This window comes from Callorhinus ursinus, unplaced genomic scaffold (genome assembly GCF_003265705.2).
Source record: "Callorhinus ursinus isolate GAN/ISIS: 27379988/994484 unplaced genomic scaffold, GSC_fseal_2.0 scaffold13, whole genome shotgun sequence".
Classification (NCBI taxonomy): domain Eukaryota; kingdom Metazoa; phylum Chordata; class Mammalia; order Carnivora; family Otariidae; genus Callorhinus; species Callorhinus ursinus.
In genome coordinates, this window is record NW_027397075.1 from 13,330,034 (window position 1) to 13,357,234 (window position 27,201).

Below are 27,201 nucleotides of genomic sequence, written 5' to 3' on the forward strand. Positions count from 1 at the left end.
AAAAAAAAAAAAAAAGGACTTGTTTCCCCGGTTTCTTCCTTCGCTAATCGACAGCCCTCAGAACCAATGAATCGACAGGATCTTCTTGGCGTCGTGAATTTTATTTATTTATTTGACAGAGAGAGACAGTGAGAGCAGGAACACAAGCAGGGGGAGTGGGAGAGGGAGAAGCAGGCTTCCCGCCGAGCAGGGAGCCCGACGTGGGACTCGATCCCAGGACCCCGGGATCATGACCTGAGCTGAAGGCAGACGCTTAACGACTGAGCCACCCAGGTGCCCTGGCGTTTGTTAACTCTTTCCTATTGGTTACTGCTCTTCTCTTGACCAGGTGCTTCTTGACTTGAATGGGTTCTCTTTCCAACCCTGGTGTTGCTCAGAGGGTTTTACGGATGTGACAGCGACAGTAGTCAGACCGGCACGCTGTTGGTGTGCTAGGCACAGTTGTAAACACGTCCATACTACGTAATCCTGACAACAATCCTATGAAGTCAGTAGTATTACATTTTTCATCCTCCAGAAGGAGAAACCAAGACCGTTTTTAAGTGACTGCCATGACAGAAGTAGGGCTAGAACTCGCTTCCAATTCAGTGTTTAATTCCGTTTCCTTTTTTTTAAAATTCCGTGAGTACCGCAAATCATTCTCACATTAAAAGGAATTCTCTCGATTCCTATTTCCCAAGCTGCACTCTCTTTACAGAGGAAGTAACTGTTACTTGTGTGTATATCTTTTTGTACCTTCATATGCAATTTTGCCTATTTACCTTGATTTTTTTCTGTTTCAGTATAATGACTTCATTTTTTGTTAAAGCTTCTGCGTTTAGTCATGTACCAGAATATATTCAATCCTCAATCATTTCTTCTTTGATGTACAGCAAAACACTTTCCTAATTTTCACGTATGTTTTTGTATTATTCTAGATTGGGATATTCTGGATTTGTTTTGAAGAGGGAGCTGATGGATTGGGATGTTGAGTGTGAGGGTAAGAATAGTGATCTGTCAGTGTTTTCTGGCCCCTTTATCCATTCATCATTTATGAAGACACTAGTTACACACCGAAGGAGTAGCCCTCCATCAAGATATAAACAGAGGGAGGTGGGATATGAAATAGACTAATAAACCTCCCTTGGAAAACATTCCACTTTGATTAAAAATAACGTGAACGGTTTTCACTAAACACTCCCACATACGTTATCTATTTGATCCTTACCATGTTCCTGCTGGCTATTCTATTCATTTTACATATGATGAAAGGGAGTGCTGGAGAGATCAGATCCATTGGTTACCATTTCTCATTTGCACAGTATACCAAATTGCCCAAGGCTCTTGGCTCCTAGTGTCATGAACTTTTTAAGGTTTCTTGATGCCTCTCTATTCACAGGGCAGTGTAACTGGACCACTACACTAACAGGAAGGAGAGACATAAGAGTCTGATTTGGGGGGGGGGGGACAATGGCAGAGCAGTGCTTCTCTGTAACCCTAGTTACATGTCTCCTCAGCCTCCTAAAATCTTCTTTAGTGCACCCTTAAGGTCCTTGTTCCTTAGGCAGTGGATGAAAGAGCGGAGTATGGGTGTAACTATGTTAAGAACAGGATAAAGATAAGGAAATTGGTCTGACCAAGGAAGTAGCTATTCTAGGTGAGATTTAGTCAGAGGTAACTATCCCAAAGAGAATTCCTGCACCACCAGGTGGGACCCTTGGGTTCCTAAGCCTTTGCTTTTCTCTGTCCGTGGCTTAGTAGATCCTTGGCCAACTTCTGTAATGTAGATATAGTTAACAAGGACACAAGGACCAATCCCATGGAGAAAGGATATATGATTGTAGGAAGATGTAGGAAGATGACTGTGGTCACAAAGACATTGAACTTTTGAAACGTTTATGGCCACATGTACCTTATCTAGGCAGGCACCTCATAAAGGAAGTGGTCAACTGTCCCTCTGCTTTTTACAGAGAGACAGCTGTAATGTGGCAGGCATCTGAACTAGGGAGTTCTTAAAAACATTATGCAGGGCTGGAGTTGCCAACTTTAAGCAGTTGTATCACTGCTTGACCACAGCATGGTGGAAGGCCAACAGATGACAATGTGTGGCCAAGGTTATCACTGCTAAGAGAATGCTCTCAGAGGAGCTGAGGGCCAGGACAAAAAAAAGGAAAAAAGTAAAAATCAACTATAATCTTATGGCATATTTGTGTATGTCTCCAAGTTTCCTAGCTTTCTGGGATTACCATATTTTTTATTATCCAAATAATGACATGAGGCTTCTTCTTGCATGGCTGTAGGATGTTTTTGTTTCACATTTTTCTGCAACTTTTCACTAGACATCTCATTTGTGATACACATCCACGTTGATGCATGTAGCTCTATGTTATTTTTATTGCTGTATAGTATTCCACTGTATGACTACCATATTCATTCATCTATTCTTCTGTTAGTGAACATTTGGGCTATTTTGGTCTTCTATTACAAACAATGCTGTTGTGAACATTATTGTATATGTAAATAGATGTATTTTTTAAAAAGATATTATTTATTTATTTGACAGAGAGAGACACAGTGAGAGAGGGAACACAAACAGGGGGAGTGGGAGAGGGAGAAGCAGGCTTCCCGCCAAACAGGGAGCCCGATGCAGGGCTTGATCCCAGGACCCTGGGATCATGACCCGAGCCAAAGGCAGGCGCTTAACGACTAAGCCACCCAGGCACCCAAATAGATGTATTTTTAAAAGACTTTTGGGGCGCCTGGGTGGCTTAGATTGTTAAGTGTCTGCCTTCGGCTCGGGTCATGATCCTAAGGTCCTGGGATCAAGCTCTGCGTTTTGGGCTCCCTGTTTGGTGGGGATCCTGCTTCTCCCTCTCCTTGTGCTTTCTCGCTCTGTCAAATAAATAAATAAAATCTTTTAAAAAAATTTAAAAAATAAAAGACTTTCTCCAGGGTATGCCACAGGGAAAGAAGTCATTGGTATGCACATCCTCAACCTTAGTAAATAATGCCAAATACCGCAGGCAGTATTTAAAAGTTCCTGGTGTTTGGGGGCACCTGGGTGGCTCAGTCAGTTAAGTGTCTGCCTTCGGCTCAGGTCATTATCCCAGGGTCCTGGGATCCAGCCCCGCATCAGGCTCCTTGTTCAGCGGGGAGACGGCTTCTCCCTCTCCCTCTGCCCCTCCTCCCTGCTCTCTCTCTCTCAAATAAATAAATAAAATCTTAAAAATAAATAAATAAAAGTTCCTGGTGTTTCATATCATTGTCATCTCTTGGTATTGTCAGTCTTTTAAATTACTACCAATCAGAAGGAATAAGATAATATTTCATTGTGGCGTTAATTTGAATCCCTGATTCCTAATGAAATTTGGTATATTTTGATAGATGATTAACATATTGTTTCTTACAATTAGAAATTTAGACCTCAAGTATTTCTCAGATTCTCTAGGAATGCCTTCACTTTCCTGGTTGTCATTTGTCATTTTGTTCTCTGTACAGCTCTGAGTCTTTCCACCTTTCACAATTGGCCCTTTGTTAACTGTTTCTCCACACTGCTTCCACTCTTTCTTGTCTGCTTCTCGCTGCATGCAAAGCTTGGGGCACAGTACTCTTGTTTTGTTTTTCAAAATAGGATTCATATGAGGCTTCCCTGGTGCCTGAGAATAATGGAAATGTAGCACAGAAAACTAAAATCAAAATCAGGTAGTATTCCCTTCTCATTATTGGACATGGCTTTTACAGGGGTTCACTCACTGACTGTCTTTTTAGTTTTTGCCTGACATCATGTTTATGGCATCTGAGCATCTTCTATATTAAAAGCCTCCTTTTTTAAATTTAATGTCTTCACTCTCCTTGTCTCGATCTCCTACTTCTCCCACCAGAAAAAAGAAGTTAATATTATACTGTCTTTGAGATGTATATTACCTTACCAGTAGTAATAGAGACACTTGGTGTCCAGAAAGGGGCTTCTAAATACCATTTGAGAGAAATGGTTGGGCTGGGGCAGGGATAATACAAGATGAGCATGGAATATCCTGTGGTGCCAGAAAGCAAAAAAGTGCTGAAAGAATATAGGGAAAAGTCAGAAAAAACAAAAGTTTGAATAGGCTCTCAATGATCAAATAGCAGACAATAGTAACAGATTATAAACCACTGGATAAATTAGGAAACCTTGATTCTGTAACATGTAAATGAATAAACTGAGTCTCGTTAGTAACAGGATATTTACCTAGTTTCAAATTACTTCCCCATTAAAGTTATTAATTAGAAAATAAATAAAAATAGATAAAATACAGGAAAAGCCTAGGAGACGCCACCTTCACTTAGTGATCCAAGTAATATCATTAACAATGGGACAAATTGAAATATATATCACCTGTCTTTGTCTTCTCAGGCTGCCATAACAAAATACCATAGAATGGGTAACTTCAACAGGTAAGTATTTTCCCATGTTTCTATAGGCTGGAAAATCAAAGATAAATGTTGTGGGAGGATTCAGTTTACCGTGAGAGCTCTTTCCTGGCTTGCAGATGAACACTTTGTTCACACATGGCATTTTCTTTGAGTGGGTGTGGAGAAAGAGCTCTCCTTTTCTTCCCCTTTTTATAAGGTAACCAATTTTATTGTATTAGGTGCCTACCTAACCCTAATTAACTCCTAAAGGCCATATCTTCAAATATAATCACACTGGGGACTAGGGTTTCAACGAATTGGGGGGAGGGGGGAATGACACGATTTAGTCCATAGCAATACCTGATAGGATACAATGAGAAGGCAACATCACTGCTGTGGTATTCCTGCCAGAGAGGCAAGACTTGAATCGAATTAAGAGGAAGCATAAAGCCCAAACTGAGGGATGTTCAATAAAATAACTGGCTAATGATCTTCAAAGTGTCAGAATTATGAATGCCAACAAAAGACTGAGGAACCATGTCAGACTGACAATGATGTGACAGGGCACCTGGTTGGTTCAGTCAGAAGAGCATGCGACTGTGAGTTGGGAGTTCGATCCCCATGTTGGGTGTACAGATTATTTAAAAAGAAGATATTAAAAAATGAGATGTGACAACTAAATGCATGTATAAATCTTAACAAAATCTTCTTGCTATGAAAGACTTTACTGGGACAACTGGCAAAGGCTGAATGGAGTTTGAGGATTAGCTATCATGTGTTAATGTTCATTTAGTAATTTTGATGGCTATATTGTGGTCCCATAGGGGAATGTTCCTGTTTTTTGGAGATACACACGATATTTGGAGGACAGAGTATCAAGTTGTCAGTGTACTCTCAAATGATTCAGAGGAAAAGTCCTTTGTATTATGCTTTCCATTTTTCTGTAACTTCATTATTTCAAAAAAGAAAAACTGTTTTTTGAAAAAAGCACAACCTTCACAGTCAAGAGTATTTGGGTTTGATTCCCAGGCCTCCACTATGTACTCTTGAGCAAGTTTCCTCCTGTGCTCCAATGTGCTCATCTTAAAATGGGAACAGTATAGGTTGTTGTGAGGACTAAATGAATTGATTCTGATAAAGAGGTTAGATAATTACCTAACACATGGTAAGTAGTAATAAAGTTAGCTATGGGTGATATAGTCAAATAAACTGGACCTCTTCACCAAATGTTTAATGGAGCTTGCAAATCATTCTGTAATTTAGAGCCCATATGCTAGAGCATAAGCTCACCAAGCCAAACTCACTTTTCAATTCCTATTTCTCACCAACTGCTTTATTGCAACATCTCCTAACCATGGCAATGGAATTGAACCTCAGGGCTGTGAAGACAGGAAAATAATTGACTCCCTGCACCGGCAGGTTCAAAATTTGGTCCTTTGATTCAGGTATTCATACAGACTTCACTACATTATGAGGCACATTATGGTTCTAGATACACTCTACGAAAGGCTCTATATGGTGTGCCCTTAAATTCATTTAAATCCACTCACCAGACTAGCATATTTATATCCTGGGCATCTTTCATTTACTTAGGTTCCTGAAACTTAAAATCGGTCCGGTTGTTTTTTTCATTTTTCAAATTTCCAACTGAGTAAGACACCAAACACACTTTTTCTTCTGGAATTCTGGAAATAGAACTTCAAAGCCCTTCATGTCAAAGAGCTTGCCTCATATTTAATTGCTTCTTTCCCAGTTTTTGACTTTGTGTCACTGACAAAGTGATTCACTACTGGGAATGGAATATGAACACATGTGCCATCTGATGTTTAGGATGATCCCCGTGATGCTTTCATGTCCCAAAGCAGTCAGTCAGTCTCCTCCCTCCTGAATTGTTCAGGGTATTGAGAAAAGCAGCCAAGACTGGCTTCTGAAAGACAATCCCAGATGTTGTAATTGCCCACTTTTGCCTGGTTTTCTGCCGATTCTTCCCCTAATTTCACAATACTCCACAAGTAGTAATTTGTGGATTAGCTATCGCGTCAGGAATTGGGATTGGCTGCCTCCTATCACGAAAATTGGTCCTGAGTTGCAAGCACTCCCCATTTGTGACTTTGTGTTCTCAGTATTCTTTGTAGCCTGAGCAATAAAGAAAAATGAAAATTAAAAAAAAAAACAAAAACAAGTATACTCCTAAAATTTTTATCCTCGTAGAGAGGACTAGATGTGTTTTAAGTGTTTAATTTTTTTGGAAGATGGTTGAGAGTGATACTGTTGAGAGGTCAGTTTGTGCCTATCTTGCATGGAATTTCTAACTTACTATTTCCTGAGGACTTGATCAGAATGGGAAATAGGGTTTTCAGTGTAGAATAACATTGAGGTAGTGGGGAAAGTAAACCACAAAACAAGCTTAGTTTAGAAGGATGAAGTCAGAGGAGAAATAAAGTGAAAATGTCTCCAGTCAGAAAGATTAAGGTATTTGATCAAGGGAAGAGGGATTTTATCCCTGAATCTTAGAATAGGAACACTGGAGAGATTGTAAAAATGATACCGTAGAAGTGCCATTTAACTAAAAAAAATAAGAATGGAAATACAAGTTTTTTCCTTTAAGGAGGACAAGTAGCTATGATGCTGGCTAATGCTCCCTCACCATAAAAGATGAAGGAAACATTTAAGCATGCTTTCTGAACTCATCCCTGTAAGCCATTATTCCTTAAGCTAATAATTTTTTTAATCTAAGAAATTCTTTCTAAACTGAAGCATATTTTTTATATTTGTGAATATTAAAGATCCTTCACTCTTTCTTTCTTCAAATGCTTTGACACTGTTGTTGTTTTATACACAAAATGGACAAATTCTTAGTGTGAAAATTATGATTCTGGAAACCCATCCATTGGTTTAAAAAATTCAAAAGTAAGCATTCTTAAGTTTTCACTTAAAGGTGCAGAGTATCCAAATACTATAAAGCTTAATGTTGTTTTTGATTTTTTTAGAGGAAGGGGGCAGGGGCTGAGGGAGAGAGAGAGAATCTTAAGCAGGCTCCATGCCCAATGTGGAGCCTGACCCGGGGATCTATCTCACAACCCCAAGATCTTGATCTGAGCCAAAATCAAGAGTCAGAGGCATAACCAACTGAGCCACACACTAACTTTTGTGTTAGTGTCACGATCAGTGCAACTCCAAAGTCATCGTCCTGCTGTGTTGGAAGTGAGAAGCGATTCTGACAGTTTTGCTAAATCTGAAACTCAGCATGCTTGATCCCTCTCATGAGAGATAGGGTGACTGCTTTAAAGTGAAGTGCAGGCGTTCTCAGATGTGGTGGGTCGGGTGGGTCACAGGAGAAAAGCCTCAAAAACGTTGCACTGCAGAAAACATTTCACAATAGCCCGGTACCACTGCCCACTGGGGAATTCACACATGAAGGGAAAGCTGCACATAAGCCACACGGCAGACGCTTCAAGAGTACTCCAGCCTTGCTCCCCACTAAACCCACACAAGAAAGAAATGACAAAGGTGACAAGCGTGGACAAGATTTAGTAACAACAATACACTTTTGTCCAAATACGTTTTGCAAACAACCCTGGAAACACAAAGTGTGAACAAAGGCTCAACCTTCCTACTTGAGAGCACTCCAGAGACTCCGTTCAGGTGAGAACCCACAGAAGCAATGTGAGCCCTTCAGCAAAGAATCCACTCTAAGCAACAGAAGGTAAAACCCAGAGAGGAAAGTAACGGGCAGCCTTGACCCATTACATTGAGTGCGACCGGCCAGGAAATGCAGAGGGTGGTCAGTAAACTCCTGTCTGTGGAGTGACTCAAATGAATGTTTAGAAAATCCTTTAAGGAATTCAGACCTTCTGTGTTATCCCAACTGTCCAGCTGGATCGAAAAGGCTGCTTAGCATTCCTGCTCTCAAGCTCTCCAGGCAAATTAGACACTCTTCTCACGGTTCCAAAAGTTGATCAACCCTAGCACTTTTAGTTTGATTCCAAGCTCTCCTCCTCTGCTTCCCCTCCAGCTAAGACAGTGGAGGGTCTCAAGATCAGCTTGAGGTTCCAGACACAGTCTGCTTAAGGGTGGGGAGAACTCTGGGTCTGGCACAGTCCCTACACTGTGGCCACTTAGCACACTGCTGAGAGGATTTCAGGGTTACGCTGCTCACTGTTCCAGTTCTTGGAACCAAGCTTGGAGCCACTGTAAGGCTGTTATCTGAATCACCTGAAATGAAGCACCTTCTGGTTTGTCCTAGAATCATTTGGTTATAAAAGACATTTCTGAGAACTTTAATACGAACGTTTCAGGCTAAACCTAAGGTTGTGTGTTGCACTTCATCTCTAAACCAAAGCCTAAATAGGGGCGCCTGAGTGGCTCAGTAGGTTAAGCGTCTACCTTCGGCTCAGGTCATGATCCCAGGGTCCTGGGATCCGGCCCCACATCGGGCTCCCTGCTCCCTGCTCAGCGGGGAGTCTGCTTCTCCCTCAGCTCCTTCCGCCGCTCATGCTTGCACTCTCGCACTCTCTCTCTCTGAAATAATATCTTTAACAAAAAAGAAACCAAGCCTAAATAGATTTTGATTTTATGTTGCATTTTTGGTAGTCTGCTCTGACCCCTTTGACAGGGTACAGAAACTGCTTCTTCCAATGTCCACATGTCCACCCCAAAATTTCCAAGCATGAGTTGTGGAACATTGTACTGCTGGTTCTTGGCTATGCAGACATTCCCAACAGAGGCTTCTCACTCCTCAACTGCAATGTCCTGCTCCTGCTTTCCTGCATGACCTTCCTCCCAACTACCACCTCTTAGTCCAAGAGGGCAGTCCCCTTCCTCTCTACACTGATCAGAACAAATCTGCTTCTGCCCTATGTCCTGTTTCTGAGGCCAACTTGCAGAAGGTATGAGAGAGGTAGTTACCAAATGAATGCTTAAAGTCTACTGCACTCACAGGAGGAAAAAAGGTAACCCCTACCCTCTCTGTAGCCCACTGATCAACAGAAACACATCTTTAGGTATAAAAGCAGTGGAGCACAGAGGAAAGGAGAGCAAGGGAAGGGGAATGAAGCCAGAGATGGAGGGATGGTTGCTTTGTCCACTTGAAAAACTAACCAACCCAGACTTGTCTCAGGTAAAAAAAATCTGTCCTTCTTTCCTATCACCTAGTATTGTAAGCTCCTCAGTGTGCCTATCAGTGTTACATGAGCTCAGTGGAGCATCTTCAGGACGGCAGATCTCTTCTGAGGGCCAAAGTCCACGTGGACTGACACAGAAAGGGTTCCAGAGCTCTAGTAGAATAGCTGTGTCTATGTAGACAGGCCAGGTTATGCTGCAGAAACACATGACACCAATATCTCAATAGTTTAACAGAAGTTTATTTCTCATTCCCAAAAGTCCATCACAGGTCTGGGCAAATTTCCAGGACAACTGCTCTCCATGTGGGGGGCGGCGCTCAGCATTCCAGACTACTTTGACCTTGTGGCCCCAGTTTCTGCTGGACTTCCATGACTGAGGTAGGAAGGACACCCCAGAGTTTTGCACAAACAGTCTTCAGCGCAGAAGTGGGGCTTCTGCTCACAACCCGTTACCTTCAACTATCTCATGACCCTAAACTGCAAGGAGCAGAAAACTATAACCAGTCTTCTTTATACTCTTCACTAGAGTATAAGTCCTGTGAGGGTCTATCTTTAGCTCTTTTGTTCACTACTATATTCTCAGTCTAGACCAAACAGTGCCTGGGCACGTAAGAGGCCCCCATGAAACTGAATGAATGTAGCACCAGGAAGATGTCCACATGTATCCGGGGATGAGACAGTACCCGAAGCCTAAGGATGAGGGTGATGGATAAAAGCTATGCAGACGAAAGCTTTAAAGTTGGCTGTGCCTAAGAAATAATACTTGGTATTGTTCATCTTGGGGAAGAAAACAAAATCCTGCTGAGAGCACCATATCCACAGCTCAGGTGACTTACACCATAAAGTACTGAGGCCAAGGATCAAATCAACTGAGCAACATCACCACCAGCAGTGCACAACTCCTGAAAGGAGCTGAAAATAGCCATAAACACAACTGCTTCCTTACTGCAGTCAGTCTGCCCAGCATATCACTGGGGAATAGGGGAAAGGGAAGCAAATGCACATTGACTGAGCATCTACCACTGGCCAGGCTGTGAGGTGCTTTTCATTCATCAATCCCCCTAGTCCCTAGAATAACCCTGAGTTGAAACAGTTTTCTCTCTTTCACAGAACACATGGCAACCTAAGTGTTTTGGGAACCAATCAAGCCACAAGAATGTTTTATAAGTTAGAAGTAAATACAACACAATGTCATCCAACCTGGTCCCGCAGGGATAACATACATATCCTCCTAGCCCTGCCTTCAGGCCTCCCTGATGCAGCTAGCTGGCAGCGAATGGACCCACTAGCAATAGGGTCTTGAATCAAGTCCCGTATCTGAGCCTTAACTTCATCGTTTATAAGGTATTTGGGAGAAATCATTTAACCCCCTTCACCCCCCTTCTTGATACAACCTAAAAGCTCTAACAGGAACATATGTCACTGCTGTAGGTAGGAGTTCTAAGAAGATCCACAGCCCAGAGAGATGTTCAGCCATCTATATCACTTATCAGCTAAGGCTGTTGTTAAATGCTGCGTACAAAACAGAGACAGGTAGACCCCGCCTGCTTAGTAATAGTTAACAGTGTAAGACAACCAACATGAATGCAGATTCACCCATCCTTGTCCACCAGTCAACATCAGTTCCCAAACCTTTCCTCTTGGGAATCCAGTCTTCTGCCACACTCAGTGAACCACATCCTGCCTGCAGCACACACTCCAGTTCCTAAACTCTGCCCTTTTTCTTAAAAATAAACAAAGCCAAACAAAAAAGCATATAAAAAGTGAGAAGTTCACCTGAACTTCCATTAATTTTCTTTTAGGCCTCAAGAAAGTGCTATCTTTTATCTTTTATCATACTGAGATTATAAGGGACTAGTTTCTTTTATTGCAGAAAATTAATTACATGTAATACATAATCCATGGCTAAACATTCCAACCCGTTTTCAGATGATCTCATTAGAGATGTTTATCTTTTTCAAACACCACCAATGAGGTATAAGATAGTGCATTATTAGTTTATCTGGCAGATTCCCTAGTGGTGAATAGCATTTCATCACAGTAAAAATGGTGCTAAAAGGATTCAAGAGCTAAAGTTGCTAAAATGTTCAAGAATGAACTCAAATGATGTCCAACAGTGGGAACAGTGTCCAATGACAAGGGAGAGGAAGAAAATCCAATTTGGTTCTTTGAAAATTTGACAACAGACTTCATTTTTGTGTCACAGGGCTCTTGAAATTGGTAAGCCTACTACCTTAAAGGCAATGGTATCCAATTAAACATGCAGGTTATTGCTTTTTCTTTTGGAAGACCAGGCTACAAATGTTTCTATCAATGTGTTTAAAAGTGGCTGGGAATTCAATGCAAAGCCAACAGTATTTACCCTCTGTGATTAGAGAAGACTGATTCATGTATGCATCTGCCATTTAAAGCTGAATTTGCTATTTTGCCAGGTACAACTGCAAAAATGTTTCCCTTACTGAGAATGTTCTTTCAGCACTTTTCTTGCTAAGGAATTCCCCAAAGGTTACGTGTAAAAATGTAAGTAGTACAAAACTACTTACAGAGATCCCTGCAGAGTCAACCTTGATTCCTTCCTGTGAAATATGTTTATATCACCAAATTTTCCTCTGATGAAAACTTATTTATGCTTCATAATTTTGTATTTTTTCATAAATCTCAGGGTCGACCTCTACTTTGTGAATTTCTTCAGAATGAGGACACTGGAATAAACTTCCATTCAGCGGTGGAGTTTCTGGTGTCTAAGAAGACTTGACCTCCTGCTGAAGTTTCTCCTGCATACGCTACAAGTATATGGCTGCTCACCTGTGTGGGTTCTCCGATGTTTAATAAGGTGGGAGTTCTGACTGAATTTTTTCCCACATTCCTGACATGTAAAGGGCTTCTCTCCAGTGTGAGTTCTTTGGTGCGTATGTAGATTTGTATTTTGACTGAAGCTTTTCCCACACCAGGAACATTTATATGGTTTTATTCCTTGGTGTGTTGTTAAGTGCTTATTAAGATCTGAACTCCATCTAAACCTCTTATCACACTGTTGACATTTATATGGTTTCTCTTCAGTGTGAATTCTTTGGTGCTTAATAAGGTCAGAGCTAACTTTGAAGCTTTTCCCACATTCCTGGCATTTAAATGGCTTCTCTCCAGCATGAGCTTTCTTGTGAAGATCCATAAGTTTTAGCAGCTCTTGTTTCCAAGTTGAAAGTTTCTTTCTTTTCTTCACGGGAAAATCTCGGTGCCATTTCCCCATCCTGTGTATATCACCATGATTTTCTTTGCCTGTTGTTTTCTGGGGAACTTTCACTCGGGTCTTTTTTGATACTATGTCTTCCGGTGCTTGTATTTCTAAGTCAGAAAGACACACAGGCTGATGGTTTTCATTGTCAGTTTTGACCTTTAACCCTGTGGGAATAAACATAACAATCAGCCAACTGTATGGCAAAGCAAAAGTACAGGAATGGAGAGAAAATCCAATGATCACTGATTCACAAAATATAGATAAGCAGAATTTGAAATGTCAAGTCTCTGTAAAGCTTGCTATCAAAGGCGCATTTGTACTCTTCCCATGGTATATATTTACCTGAAGGCAGCTCTCCAGGACTATTCTTCAACTCCAAGGGCCCTTGAACCCATGGGTCTTCCCCTTGCTCTAGATAGGAGATCACTTTAGGTTTGGGGAGCACAAATAATGCTGTGAAATGGAAAAAAAGGAGTCAAGGATTGGCAACTCAACAACTGTCCACCGACTCCACACTATTTCAGGAAGAGCAAAGGACCGTTTACAGTATGACACCCAAATGGTCAAATGGGTAGACTCTCCTATCTGGTTTCAGGTTTATACTATACTGCATTTGTGGGTGGATACACAACGTGGAGACAGAGAAATAAACCTAAGCTGGACCCATGTAGAGGATAAAGGGCATGGGAATCCATCTACACTGCCCCTCTTCTGCCACCAAGATTACCCTATATTTCAACAAGGTGGAACCAAACCCGAGTCTGCAGGGAATACAGGTTAGTCCTATTAATTCCTTAGGATTAGCCCAAGTCTAGCAGAGCAAGGTGAAGGTCAGTGGGCTGCATGTCCTATGTACCAGTGATTCCTATCATGATAACAGTGACTTCTTACTTAGCTCTTGAGCAACACATACTGGACTAGAAAAGATTTCTTACACTCCTTAAGTCACTGGTTTTGTCCAGGTGGAAGAAACAGACTAGAATTACTTAATGAAAATTTTCTAAATATATATCGCCAAGTTGGGGAAGTAGTCATCACTCAGTCATTCAATCAGGATGTACCGACTGGCTATAATGTGCCAGGAACTCTCTTTGGGCTAATGATATAGTGGTGATTAAGTCAAAGCACCCTGATCTCATGGGATCTCACCTTCCGGTGGGACGAGACAACCAAACCGCAATAAATAAACAAAATGGTCAGCACGTAGTAAATATTTTGAAGAAAACTAAGGCAGGTTAACTCAGCATTTAAGACTCTGCTTCTCTGAAGCTATTTTAGATGAGGTAGTACAGAAGGCCTCTTTGAAAAACTGATATTGCAGCAGGAATGTAAAAGTGAGTTTTGCCATGTGGCAGAAAACTGTGCCAGGTAGAGGAAAGGGCAAAGTAGAAATGACCATGGCAAGTTCAAGAAACAGACACATCAGTGAGGCTCAAGAGGACTGAGCAGGGGCACAAGTGGCAGCAGATGAGGGCAGGGTGGTGAGTAGGGTCAGACCCTGGAGGACCCTAAGCACTTCAGTAAGGTGTGGATTTTACTCTGAATGTGATGAGAAGTCATCATAAGATTTGAAATGGGAAATGTCATGATTTGACCAGTTTTTAAAAGCGTCTGGCTGCTGTGTGGAAAACAGAGTGTGGCAGGGCACCAGTCAGAAAGTACCCAGCTCATTCTGCTTAGACATGCTGCTGGCTTAAGCCAGGACGCTAACAGCACAAGGAGATGAGACATGGCTGCACTCAGGCTACACTGTGAAGGTGGAACCAAAAGGACAGTGATGCATTACAATGGGGTAGGACAGCAAGATCTCAGTAAGGGATGACTGTACGTTCCTTCCTCTTAGCTACTGGGTGAATGCTCTTTACTGAGAAAAGGGGTCTATGAGAACAGAGTTGGGGAAGGAGAAAAAAATAAATCAAGAAATCTACATAGCATATGGAGTGTGCACCTGGACAAAGCTCCCCAGGTGATCTGGATACACCTTTCCCCTGTCCACACACCATCTAGTTGAGAAGCAACCCGTTATTGGAACACAACCTCTCAGAGGACTACATTCCCAGTAAGCAGAGAACATGACAGATTACTCAACTTCTACCCAATGGGAGAGGGAGATTCTTTACCTAGAGAGATGACAGTCTCATAGTTTTCCCGCATTACATCATTGTAGAGGGCCTCCTGAGTGGGATCCAGTAACTCCCATTCTTCCTGGGAAAAATACATGGCCACTTCTTCAAATGTCAACAAGCTCTAAAGAAGACAATGGGCTTCAGCTCAGTACTTGCACTACAGAAGCAGCCCTACCGTCTAGCCCATGAACTACATGGCAGGCCAGGCCGAATGAATAGCAGATAATTTTTTAAGTGAGGAGAGAGAAAAGAAGGAGGCAAAAGGATCAGCAACAGAGTAGGAGATGCCTAGTTCCTAGAGAGAACATTGGCACATGTGAGCACCTGCAGGGCAATGTGGGTTATAGGTAGCAGGGAAAGACAGCTCTCAATAGCTGGATTGCACAGCTCACCTGGGACTCGGGCAAGACGAGCTCAGGTGCCACTGTCCAGTCTTTGGTGATTATCTGCTCAGGAAAGGCTAGGATCTGGTGAGCAGGCACAGCTGTGGGTGGAAAAGAGCCAGAGGAAATTTCTCTTGCTGCTGATTATAAACATCCTTAGCTTATTTCTAAAGTACTGATAATCCCGATTCTTCCTGCAGAAATGGAACACTTTTAAAACCGTTACATGTTACCAAGAAGTGGCCTTCTCATCATAAAGAGGAACTGAGCATTTACTAGCCTCTACAACAGGTTCCACAGTTGATGGTCCTTGGTTTCATGAGTGAAAGCAATAAAAGGAATTTTTTTTCACCTCATGTATCATAAATTGTTCAAAGTTGGGGAAAAATTAGATGCGTTTAAAATTGCAGAACTCTGTCCAGTGCGCCAAGGATGGGAACGGTAAAGCAAAAAATTAACTTGGTGAGTTCAAGAAACAGCAATATCTCATGTATAAGGAGGACTGAACAAGGGCACAAGCGGCAGATCAATAGGGGCCAGATCTTGGATGCTCCTGGGTACCTCAGTGAGAAATGATTTTATTCTGAATGAGAAGTCATTGTAAGATTTTAAAAAGGATGATATCATGATCAAATCAGGGTTTTAAAAAACCTTGGCTGTTGCATGGTGAGTAGATTGTGACAGGCTTAGAGTGGTGGCAGAAGGCGCCAGTTAGAAAGTACTGAGGTGAGCCTGGTTACACACTCCCCTGGATTAGAACAAGATGCTAACAATTCAAGAGGATGAGACATGGTTGGACTCAGGCTATACCGTGAATGTGGAGCTAAGAGGAGGATTAGGATTGGGGTAGGAGAGCAAGATCAGAGTAAAGAATGACTGCAAATTATCTGGCCTGAAATACTGGGTGAGTGGTGCTGCTCTTTATGGAGATGGGAAAGGTGAAAGAAGAGATTTGGAGGAGGGGGGAGGGAGGGATCAAGAATTTTAGCATAGGGGCGCCTGGGTGGCTCAGTCGTTAAGTGTCTGCCTTCGGCTCAGGGCTCCCTGCTTGGCGGGAAGCCTGCTTCTCCCTCTCCCACTCCCCCTGCTTGTGTTCTCTCTCTCGCTGTGTCTCTGTCAAATAAATAAATAAAATCTTAAAAAAAAAAAAAAGAATTTAGCATAAAGAATGAGCATGTACACTTGAAAAAAGCTCCCCAGGTGATCTGGATACACCTCTCCCCTGTCCACACACCACCTAGCTGAGAAACAACCTGTTATCGGAACACAGCCTCTCAGAGGAATACATTCCCAGTAAACAGAGAACATGACAGATTACTCAACTTCTACCCAATGCGAGGGAGATTCTTTACCTAGAGAGATGACAGTCTCATAGTTTTCCCGCATTACATCATTGTAGAGGGCCTTCTGAGTGGGATCCAGTAACTCCCATTCTTCCTGGGAAAAATACATGGCCACTTCTTCAAATGTCAACAAGCTCTAAAGAAGACAATGGGCTTCAGCTCAGTACTTGCACTACAGAAGCAGCCCTACCATCTGGCCCATGGTAGACCCTGGGCATTCAAGGAATGGCACTTTTTTTTTTTTTTTAAAGTGAGAAGGCAAAAAGAAAAGAAGCTTGGGATCATCAACAGCCTAGGAGGTGCCCAGTTCCCCAGGCAGAACACTGGAGCTGTGAGCTGGGCAGTATGGGTCCTGGGGAGCAGGGAAAGGCAGCCGTCAATATCTGGACTGCACAGCTCACCTGGGACTCAGGCAAGATGAGCTCGGGTGCCACTGTCCAGTCTTTAGTGTTTGTCTGCACAGGAAATGCTAGGATCTGTTGAGCAGGCACAGCTGTAAGTGGAAAAGAGCCAGAGGAAATCTCTCTCACTTCTGTCTATAAACATCCTTAGCTCATTTCTAAAACAGAGATGATCCCAATTCTTTGGGTAGAGTCGGGACACCCTTGCGAGTGTGTGTGGTTCCCTGAAGTGGGTCTTGTCATCATACACAAGAGCCAAGTATCTACTGGTCACTAAAATAGGTTCCCCAGTTTTCATGAGTGAATAAATGAAAGACAAACTTCTTATTTTCCCCTCATGATGTAAACTGTTCTAAGGCAAAAATTCAACGTACTCGAAAATGAAGTACTCAGGATATCCAGTGTACGACAGGAGATGTAATTGTTGTTGTTTTTAATCATTTATTATTTTTCTCCTGGTACAGAAGTGTGTTCACATTCTTCTAGTGCTTTCTAAGGAACAAAGTTCATGGGGTTATTACCAGGGTTCTGTAGGTGGAACGTTTCTGTACCCTAGGCCAACGCCCAGCTTTACCCACAGTTGGTGCTCTACTGCCACCTAGGGGACATCATAATTGATAACATGGCTGCATTTGACCATCCACATAGCCAGGCACCCAGAAAATGCTCACAATGTTCTGGCTGAACAAATTCCTCTAACAGCTCCCAATAGAAGGGAATTATGATGTGCCTTACCCCTCTCACATACAGGCTCAGTTTCTTTATGAATATTCCTGCTCAGTTGTTCTTGCAGACCCTGGTATGTATTCCAGAATTCTTCATCCTGGGCCATTCCCACTGGCTGGGATTCTGCTGTTTCTCCCAAGAGCACTGCCTCCTTTCCCAGCTCTTGGACTGCAACCTAGAAATAATCCCCATCTTGTTACCACAAAAATTACTTTTGGTTTTGGGGTTGAATGTAAAAGGAGGAAATAGTGAACAGTCCAGATGGTGGGAAGTGTGTGACACTAAAGGAAATGACAAAAAGACTTAAAGAAATATCAGGCCACCAATTTTCCAGACAGCTACCCACAAAACGTTGAAATATTAGGGTAAAAGGGAAAAAATGTGGCTACTGCTAGTACTCTGACACAGCAGGCCCAACCCCTCTGCATAAAGACCAGCTCAGATCACTAGCAGGACTACATACGCCACCTGTTCTCATGCTACTTTGACAGTCTTTCTCTTTGACTCAGATTCCTCCCTAGTGTTTTTGTCTTCTCATTTTCTCAAAAGGTCAAAGAGTTGAATAAATGAAGTTGTCTCCTCAACCATATTATCCCCATGGCCAGGGAAGGTTTTCACAGAACAGGGATGAAATGGAAGAAAGTGTGGCTCAAACCTACCTCCAAAATTTTTTGGCATTAAACATATGCCTGCCCTGTTTCTTCCCAGTAGGCCTGAAGCCAGTTGGTGTTCTGCCACCTGACTAAGGACGTGCTCCCCACTAACCAGTAGAGCCAAGGACCAACCACTGAGAGCACTGTGGAGGCTCTCACCTGAGTCAGATGAGACTATCCCTCGCCTTCTCTCCGCTACTCTGCTAGGATTTTCAAATCTGTTTCCCTTTCTTCTGCCTACTTTTCTCTCCCTCTGCATTCTTCCCCCATTATTTGGGTTTTCCTTCTCTTTACTATCTCCACTCAACTTTCATTTTAAGTGTTCTCCCTTTTTCAACTCTTCCCCTTCCTCTCCAACTCCTTACTGCCTTTTATTCATTTGGAGCTCAAAACCCATGTCCTTGTACAAGCCAAAGTAGGCTTACTACCCTCAATTCAGTCTGACTCTAAAGAGTACAGAAGCAATCTTTCTCAAAGGCCAGGAAAGTATCTGCCAAGGATCTGCAAAACCTGTGGACTACTGCTGTAGGTTTGTGGTTTCTGGTCCTGCCTTCAATGTCCTCCAACAGAACAGTGAACTAATTCACCATATTTCTCAATTAACTGCTCCCACCCCATATCCTCCTTCATTCTATTTCATGGCAGGTACCAGGAATCTTTCTTCTCACCCCATTCCTCGTGTGACCAGATTCCCTCTGCAAGTGTTCTACCAGGACCACAGCCTCCTCAATGCTCTGTAGATGGTCCTTCCTTATCCGGCTCTGGGTGTCCCTGGGTAGAATGGTCACAAACTGTTCTAGCACAAGCAGTTCCAAGATCTGCTCTTTTGAGTGGAGCTCTGGTCTCAGCCACTGACGACATAATTCCTGAAGTTGTCCAACAATTTCACGGGGTCCTGCTGCTTCATGATAGCAGAAATTCCGGAAGTGCTGGCGACAGCTTTCAGGACTGAGACTGTCCGTTTGTGCGGTATATCTCTTATTGTGACTGGAACTCGCTATCACAGGCCCCTTGGTCTCCCACAGAACCCTGATCTGAGGGTTCAAACAATCAGCCACCTTCAGATCTACCATCATTATTCTGCTGCAAGAACAGTTTTACTCCTTTGTTGGATACTCCACCAGCACCACCTTTGGCAAATAAGACCCAGTCAGCTCTGGAACAAAATCAATAAAAGGATCTTCTTCCTAAAACACTGAAAGCAGAAAAAAAGTGCACATCAGTAAGAAAGTCACATGAACTTTACTACGCACTACTCATAACAGGAGAAAAATGAACAGAAAAATCCTGCCTTGCTTTCCTTTTATTTTCTTTTAAAAAGAGTTTATTTATTTATTTGTAAGGGAAAGAGAAAGAGCAGGGGGAAGGACAGAGGGAGAAACAGACTCCCCGATGAGGAGGGAGCCTGACACGGGCCTCGACCTCAGACCTGAAATCATGACCTGGCCCGAGGCAGCCACATAACCGACTGAGCCACCCAGGTGCCCCTGCTCTCCTTTTAAAGAATCCACTGCCAGACCCTTTCTTCTTCTATTATCCACTTGAAATAAGGCACAGCTCATTGATAGAAAAATGCCCACTGAGGACTTGGCCTTTGCAAAAATAATGAGTCAAGAAAGGTTAGACAGTGAGAACATTTACACCCTCTGGAGGCAAGGAGCCTGGGGATTATCCAAAGACTTCATTGCTGTGCTTCCTATGCCAACTTCCCCATACCAAGGGACATCAGGAGAATATTCTGAGTTCCTCTTAAATTTTAACGTGTCATCCCAGTCTTCTGTCTCTAGTAAGGGGGTCCAACTTCTCTGACCCTTCATCCTCTTGTGAAGACGGAAGCCCTCAGTGCGTGGAACGTTCCAGAGTCTCCTTTCCACTGTACGAATACTGGCAGGAGAGGGGGGACACAGAAGTGAGACCAGAGAAGGAGCAAAGTAATTAGGGAAAAAGCGGTCCTATTCTTCTCAGACAGCATCCCCGGATTAAGTAACTAGATGCTCAACACTCTTGTTTGACACTTCCCTGCAAGAAGCATAAAGGGCACCGTGCACAAGATCCATTCCTGTGTTTTTAAATCTCTTTACTTGACCCAGAAAAATCACAGCTGATCTTCGCTTACAAAACGTTTATCCACAGGCCAAGTCGCAAAGGAGGAGAGGAGGAGAGTTGGTGATGTTGAGGGTGACCCTTCGGCCCACCTTCCCTTTCTTCGACGCTCATTTAGACCTCGAGGCGAGACTGAGGAGAGTCCCGGGACCTCGCTTTCCCGGCCGTGAGCCGGCAGGAACGGCACCCAAAGTCGACCAGGATGCCACGGTATTCCCAAATGGCCGGCCGCCGGCTGCCCAGCAAGCTCAGCGGGCACCGGGACGCTTGCCGTGCTTGGGTACCAGCAAAGGCCGACGTCTCCGAGGCTGCACCGCCTGGGTCCCCGGCGCGCGGCAACACCGGCCAGCGAGGCCCCGACGCCGTCTGCGCAAAGGCGGACAACAGGATGGCCTCCGGAGCCTGACGGCGGGGCTTCCAGAAATGGTTCCGCCGTCAGGCTGCGCCGACCGGCCCGGAAACACCGCGGTCCGCGGACAATGGCGGCTGAGGTCCCTTGGGACCTCCAGGGCCGACGCCGCTCCCCCTGCCACCCGCTCACCTGCAGGCCGCCGCCCTCCGCCCCGCGCAGGACCGTCCTCAGCACCGTCCCTCAGGCCCGCGTCGCTACCCGGGCCCCATCCAACACCGGGCTTCGGACGGAAGCGGGCTGACGCCCTTCCGGGGAGGGGCTTCGAGCAGCCGCTCCGCGGGCCGAGGCCTCGCGGAGGGACAGCGGCCTTCCTCCGGGTGCTGCCCTGGTGGCCGGAAAGAGTTAATGCTACCGAGTGTCCCGTTTCCCGCCGCGGCCTAGAGGGGCCTGCGTGCGGCTCGGCCAGCGGCTATCGCCGCCTCGCGTCCCCGCTCCGGGAGGCGCTGCGCGTCCGGCTGGTGCCTGCGTGCGTGGCTTTCCGGCGGCCGGCTGCGCCTGATCCCCCGAGCCCCGCCCGGCGAGGGTGGCCGCCCCTGCGCGCGCGGAGCCCTCGGTCTTCCTGGTGTTTGCGTCCCGGTCAGGATCGGCGGCCCCCGAGGGCTTGTTCCCTCCTCTGGGCCGCGCGTCCCTCACAGCGATCACGTTTTCCTGGTGAGGTAGGTTTCAGCCGCTGAGACGAGTCCCATTTGTAGTGTCCTTGACAGGGACATGGAGGCGCGGCTCGGCCCGGGTCCCACGAGCGACGGGCCGCGGCCCCTACTATGGGATTTAGGTCCCCTGCAGTCTTGGCTCCCGCTCCGTCCGCCACGGCATGCTCCCTGGATGATGGGAACCCCCTTCCCATCTTGTGTCGCCTGCAGTCTCTGCCAGAGTTCGTGAACCCTACTTCTTAGGATCCGGGCATTTCGGGTTGTCGGCGTCTCCTGATCATCAGGGCTCTCCTAGCGTCAGCCTTCGCCAGGCAACGGGTTACTTATTAGGTCGGCTACGTGCGGGCAGGGCTGGAGTGCACAGGGCAGTCTTTGCTGCAAGGAATCTGGCCAAAGGACGGGGGCGTTTTCGTGACCATCAGTAGTTACACAGGTTAGGAAGAGCGCGGGAGGCCTAGGCTGAGCGCTGCGGGAGTCCAAGGAAGTCAAAGTTGACTTATGGTTGGGGAAATGGTCAAAGACCTTGAACCCGACGTGTCCGCACCACGGAGTGGGGCCACATCCACGCAGAGGGAAAGCTGGAAAAGATTGGGGTGTGAGAAGATACGTCATACGTTTTCACTAAGTGTGATCGGGCTACATTTGGTGGAAGACTTAACAGTGAGAAAATAAGTTCTAGTAGCCCTGTCACGGGGTGCGTTGCATGGCAGTGAAGAGACTGCGTTTAATAAAAGTAAATCCTGGAGCATCGCGGGAGGCTTTCTGAGGGAGCTTCTTTCCAGCGCAGTTCATCTGGAAGTAGGGTGAAGGTGGGAATGAAAATGGGAGACCAGTACCAGGCCATTATATTACTTTTGCTTTTAGGTGGAATCCTGTTATGCTTCTCTGATCCTTTCTCAAAGGATTAAACACGGGAGATAAGAATAAGCAGCTGCCTAAGACACTTGAATAGGTTTCAGAGCGGGTTCATTTCCTTGGAATCCGAGTCAGGTTGAGACTTAAGTTTCTTCAAAAGCAATTCTTTCCAGGCTTCCAGAACCAGAGGAGAGTAGTGCTCTTAGCATTGAGATCCGCACCATTAGGCCCAAGGCTGAGCATATACTTGGAACTTACTAAACTGAACAAATGAACTTCTGTCAGTGGTGCCCTTGCATGGTACTGGAGGGCCTGATTCATAACATGAGTGCAGAGATGGTTGGGGGGAGAAAAAGTGGGAAAAGAGACCCCGTGAAAACAAGAAGGAGGAACAAACTGGTGGATAGTGAATGAGGGCCAGTAAACAGAAGTAAGCAGACACAAGGCACAAACTGGTGAATAGTGAATGAGGGACAGTAATGATTTTTCATAGTTTGAAGTCTGTGCCAGAGTTCCTTTCCCTTGCTGTGGAACCCACCAACATCCCCCCAGACTTCCCTTTTGAAATTACGTTCCCATACCTGAGCATTGCTTGAAAAATGATGAAATGTACAGTTGGGAAGTGATGACAGCAAAGACCTGCACTTTATTCTGAGTTACCACACAACTGCAGTAGCAGCTGAATGGCTTTGCTGCATGACCGGCTGGAGTTAACAGTGCTGCTACTGACTAACCAATTCTTGCTTTTTTCTTTTTCCATTTATATTAGTTATCAGTGAGTAATTCCCTTAGTTATGACTGCCTTTTTCAGAGTTGCTTAATCTTAGTCTGTATTTGCTCCACACCCTATTCATGATCATATTCTTTCACCATCTTCTTAGTGTTCCACAAACCAGTTGGCATTTCTAGCAACAAATGTTAGAGGAAAACTAGCAGCCTGGACTCTTTTGGGTTTCTAGATGAGAAGCTTGGGATAATTCTTTGTAGTTGAGGAATGAATGAAAGCCAATCAGGCTCTGCAGTATAGGAGAGGAAAAAATAAGTGAAATGCCATTTTCCTCATTTCGCTGACATACTTTTCTTTCTTCATAGCACCTGAAATGGATAGAAGTTGCAGTTTTTGTTACTTCCCATGAGTTTGTATGTCTGGAATGAAAACAATGAAATTAATCTAGAGTAGGACATTTGTAAGGACATGGAATGGCATTGGGCATCACCAGGAGGACCGGCAAGGAATATCTGAGGATTATCAGAAACACTAGTAGAGAAATCTTTTAAATTTCTTCAAGCAGGGGAAAAAGTGAGTATTGTTTCAAATTAAGCAACATCTACAGTGAAGAGAAATCGAATAAAGTCTCAAATATAACAAATCTGTTACTTAACATCCTAATGTAAATTTAGAACAAAAAAAATGAAAGGTCAAATCTTTTTAAAAATGTTTAACTATGATAAAATATTTTTAAAACTTTTGGACTGATCTCTAAGAATGGCCATGACTCTGAAACTCAGTAATTCCGAAATATGGAAAAGCTTCAGTGAAAAATAACACTTAAGAATATACCAGACGTACACAAGGAAGAAGTTCTGAGAGTGGGACAAGTACCACTAACAAATTTTTATATACTTAGAGATTACCTCGGTAAACATAAGAAGTTAAAGCTCCGTCACTGAGAATGCTCCATTGAATGTAATAAATGGGAGATTTCTTCACATGGACAACAGAACCCATTAACGTTCTTTTTCACGTAAAGATACTAAACAGTTGTTCAGGAATGCCAGCTCTCCAGATATCCCAATGTTAGGATAGCGTGGACTCTTTATCCAGGTGGATGGCCTGCTGCCCAGTGAACACTACATATGAGCACCACTTTTGTTTCTGGCAGTGAGGTAAAATCAGGTCGTTTTGGAAGGGGAGAAGCCACTCTGCATCTCTGCTACGTAAGATTACTCTCTCTCTGCCTTTGAGGCTTTCACACTCCCTTCTCAAGCACTACTTTTTATGTAGACTTACCTCACTTGGCTTTGTTCCTGGGGACCCATCTTGCCTCTGCTCCTGTTGTCTGTTTCTGTGTGGAGTTAGGGAGAGTATGCAGGTGTTCCTGTCATTCCTGCCTAGTGCTGCCGTACCTGTCAAGAAAGGAGGAGGAGGATAGGGTTCTGAGAACACGTCATCCCTATCTTGCAGGAGCAACAGCTAGATAGGGCTTTGATAGTGGTGGCTTTCTGAGTTCTTAAGACCTTCATCTGTAGGCTAGCACTGCAGTCATGAGCCTTTATCCCTTTTAGCCCAATACCCTTCTGTACAAATGCCTGTGCCTTTTGGGGCTTTAAGCTAGTTTTTTGTTTTGCTTTTAATTTTTTCCAATTCAGTAAGGCTCTTCCTTCTTTCTCTCCTGTTGGTTGTTTGAAACCACCTTCACTATGAATAAAAGAGGGAAATACACAACATTGAATTTGGAGGAGAAAATGAAGGTTCTCAGTAGGATTGAATCCGGACGATCTCTTAAAAGTGTAATGGATGAATTTGGAATCAGTAAGTCAACATTTTATGACATTAAAAAGAATAAGAAATTGATTTTGGACTTTGTACTGAAGCAGGACATGCCGTTAGCAGGGGCTGAGAAGAGAAAGAGGACAACAGGAGCCAAATATGGTGATGTGGATGATGCAGTCTACATGTGGTACCAGCAGAAACGCTCAGCTGGCGTCCCTGTTAGAGGTGTGGAGCTTCAGGCTGCTGCAGAGAGATTCGCACAGTGTTTTGGGCGAACAGACTTTAAAGCTAGCACTGGTTGGCTTTTTAGATTTCGAAATAGGCACGCAATTGGGAATCGAAAAGTTTGTGGGGAACAAGTCCTAAGTTCAGCTTCAGAAAATGTTGAACCATTTCGACGAAAACTCTACATGCTTATCAAAGAGGAGAAACTGAGTCTAGCTCAGCTGTACAGTGGGGATGAGACTGACCTCTTTTGGAAGTCAATGGCAGAAAACATTCAGGCAAGCAGAAAAGAGATCTGCCTGCCTGGGAGGAAAATAAACAAAGAACGGTTGTCTGCTCTTTTATGTGCAAATGCAGATGGAACTCATAAGTTAAAGTCAATCATTATTGGAAAATCAAAGCTGCCCCAAAGTGTGAAAGAGGACACAAATACATTACCTGTGATATATAAGCCTAGTAAAGATGTTTCGTTCACCAGGGAATTGTTTTCAGAATGGTTCTTTCAAAACTTTGTTCCCGAGGTCAGGCATTTTCAACTTAATGTATTAGGATTCCATGAAGAGGATGTCAGGGCCTTGTTACTTCTGGACAGTTCTCCAGTTCACTCTCCCACCGAATCACTAACCAGTGAGGATGGTCGAATAAAATGCATGTTCTTTCCCCATAACACTTCAACCTTGATTCAGCCAATGAAGCAAGGTGTGATTTTGAGCTGCAAACGACTTTATAGGTGGAAGCAACTTGAAGAGAGTCTTGTAATTTTTGAAGAAAGTGATGATGAGCAAGATAAAGGAGAAAAAGGAGTTTCCAAGATTAAAATCTACAACATAAAAAGTGCAATTTTTAACTGGGCAAAGAGTTGGGATGAAGTGAAACAAATAACTATAGCAAATGCATGGGAAAATCTTCTTTACAAAAAGGAACCTGAATATGATCTTCAAGGCTTACAAGATGGAGATTATAGAGAAATCCTGGAGAAATGTGGGGAGTTGGAAACCACACTGACTGATGATAGAGTGTGGTTCAACAGGGATGATGAAGAAAAGGGTAGCCCCGCAAAAACAAAAAGTGGAATTACAAAGGAAGTTGTTCAGAAAGGAGGAGGAGCTGAAGAGCAGACTGCTGAATTTAAGTTACCTGCTGTCAGAGAGAGTTTGGACTACCTACTTGACTTTGTTGATGCCACACCTGAGTTTCAGAGGTTCCATTTCACACTGAAAGAGATGCAACAAGAAATAATAAAAAAAGAGTTCCAGAGTAGAATCCATTCTAGGATTGGTAGTTTTTTGAAACCTAGGCCTCGTGTTATGAAGGATTCCTTCAATATGCCTTCAACTTCTAGTAATTAGATTTTGTGTTTAAAGGTTTCTGTAGTTATGTATGATGCAGACCTGTTATGAATTGTCATTTTTATCAGCTGACCTCATTTTGCATAGCACTGCCCATTTATATATTGTTTATAATACATACAACTTAAAAATAAATTTCCTTAGAATATAAAAACATTCATTAATCCATTTTTATTTATATTTTAGCCAAGGATCTGAATAACGAAGAGTTATTGTCCCAGATTATCTAAGGTGGAATGGATGTGGGAAAAGCATTACGTTCTATCTCATTCAGAGCATATAACAAGAAGCTATATGCTGACTAGTTCTAGTTATTTTTTAAAAGATTTTTTAAAAATACATTAAAAAATGATAAGAATGGATTTGGTTTTCAGTCTAATGGTGTGACATGCTCTGCTTTCTTAAATTCGTACCACCTGCTGTCCCGCCTTCTTGTGCAAGTAACACGCTGATTATAGAAGATACATATTTAAAAGATGAAAAGCACCCAACATCTGTCGACCAATGATAGTTTAACACTTTGGTATATTTTATGTATTTAAAAAATAGGCAGATTACTTGGTATATAACAAGTTTTTATATCTTATTGTCTTAACATGCTTTAGGTCTTGGCATTAATAAAACGTTAGCATTTGTCTTAAGCCTAGGGTAGAATGGATTGTGGAAGAAGTTGATGGGAATGTCAGATGAGTTTACTGGACAGCTCTCTAGTTCCTTTTAGGTCATTGCATCAAACGCCCCCCCCCCCCCCC

General features: G+C 43.6%; 1 protein-coding gene and 1 non-coding gene across 5 annotated transcripts; one reads left to right on the forward strand and one right to left on the reverse strand.

Annotated features, from left to right (window-relative positions):
• Window positions 1-9,714: 9,714 nt before the first annotated feature.
• LOC141373984 (zinc finger protein 75D-like) lies at window positions 9,715-24,512 on the reverse strand. Of its 4 annotated transcripts, XM_073899616.1 has the most exons (10): window positions 24,393-24,512; window positions 22,963-23,476; window positions 19,030-19,556; window positions 17,718-17,883; window positions 16,983-17,074; window positions 16,591-16,717; window positions 15,248-15,339; window positions 14,850-14,976; window positions 13,072-13,182; window positions 9,715-12,893 (listed from the first exon to the last, which is right to left on the reverse strand). In XM_073899616.1, the coding sequence occupies exons 3-10, from the start codon at window positions 19,435-19,437 to the stop codon at window positions 12,214-12,216; spliced, it is 1,803 nt and encodes a 600-aa protein (XP_073755717.1). In that variant the 5' UTR covers window positions 19,438-19,556; window positions 22,963-23,476; window positions 24,393-24,512; the 3' UTR covers window positions 9,715-12,213. The 4 variants fall into 4 exon arrangements, with proteins under 4 accessions (XP_073755717.1, XP_073755718.1, XP_073755719.1 ...); XM_073899617.1 differs by lacking the exons at window positions 22,963-23,476; window positions 24,393-24,512 and adding an exon at window positions 21,006-21,118; XM_073899618.1 differs by lacking the exons at window positions 22,963-23,476; window positions 24,393-24,512 and adding an exon at window positions 20,478-21,096.
• LOC112818205 (uncharacterized) lies at window positions 21,134-26,603 on the forward strand. Its single transcript, XR_012380472.1, has 2 exons — window positions 21,134-21,532; window positions 23,474-26,603. It is a non-coding gene; the product is annotated as an uncharacterized protein (transcript).
• The last annotated feature ends 598 nt before the right edge of the window (window positions 26,604-27,201 follow it).

What these genes read in the sequence shown, in the direction of transcription:
- LOC141373984 (XM_073899616.1), bottom strand. Translation starts at nt 19,437, where the DNA reads ATGATGGTAGATCTGAAGGTGGCTGATTGTTTGAACCCTCAGATCAGG. An exon ending in TCGTCTTGCCCGAGTCCCAG is followed by an intron (nt 14,977 to 15,247) that starts GTGAGCTGTGCA and finishes TGTCTTCTTTAG; the next exon opens with AGCTTGTTGACATTTGAAGA. An exon ending in TGAGACTGTCATCTCTCTAG is followed by an intron (nt 13,183 to 14,849) that starts GTAAAGAATCTC and finishes TCCATTTCACAG; the next exon opens with CATTATTTGTGCTCCCCAAA.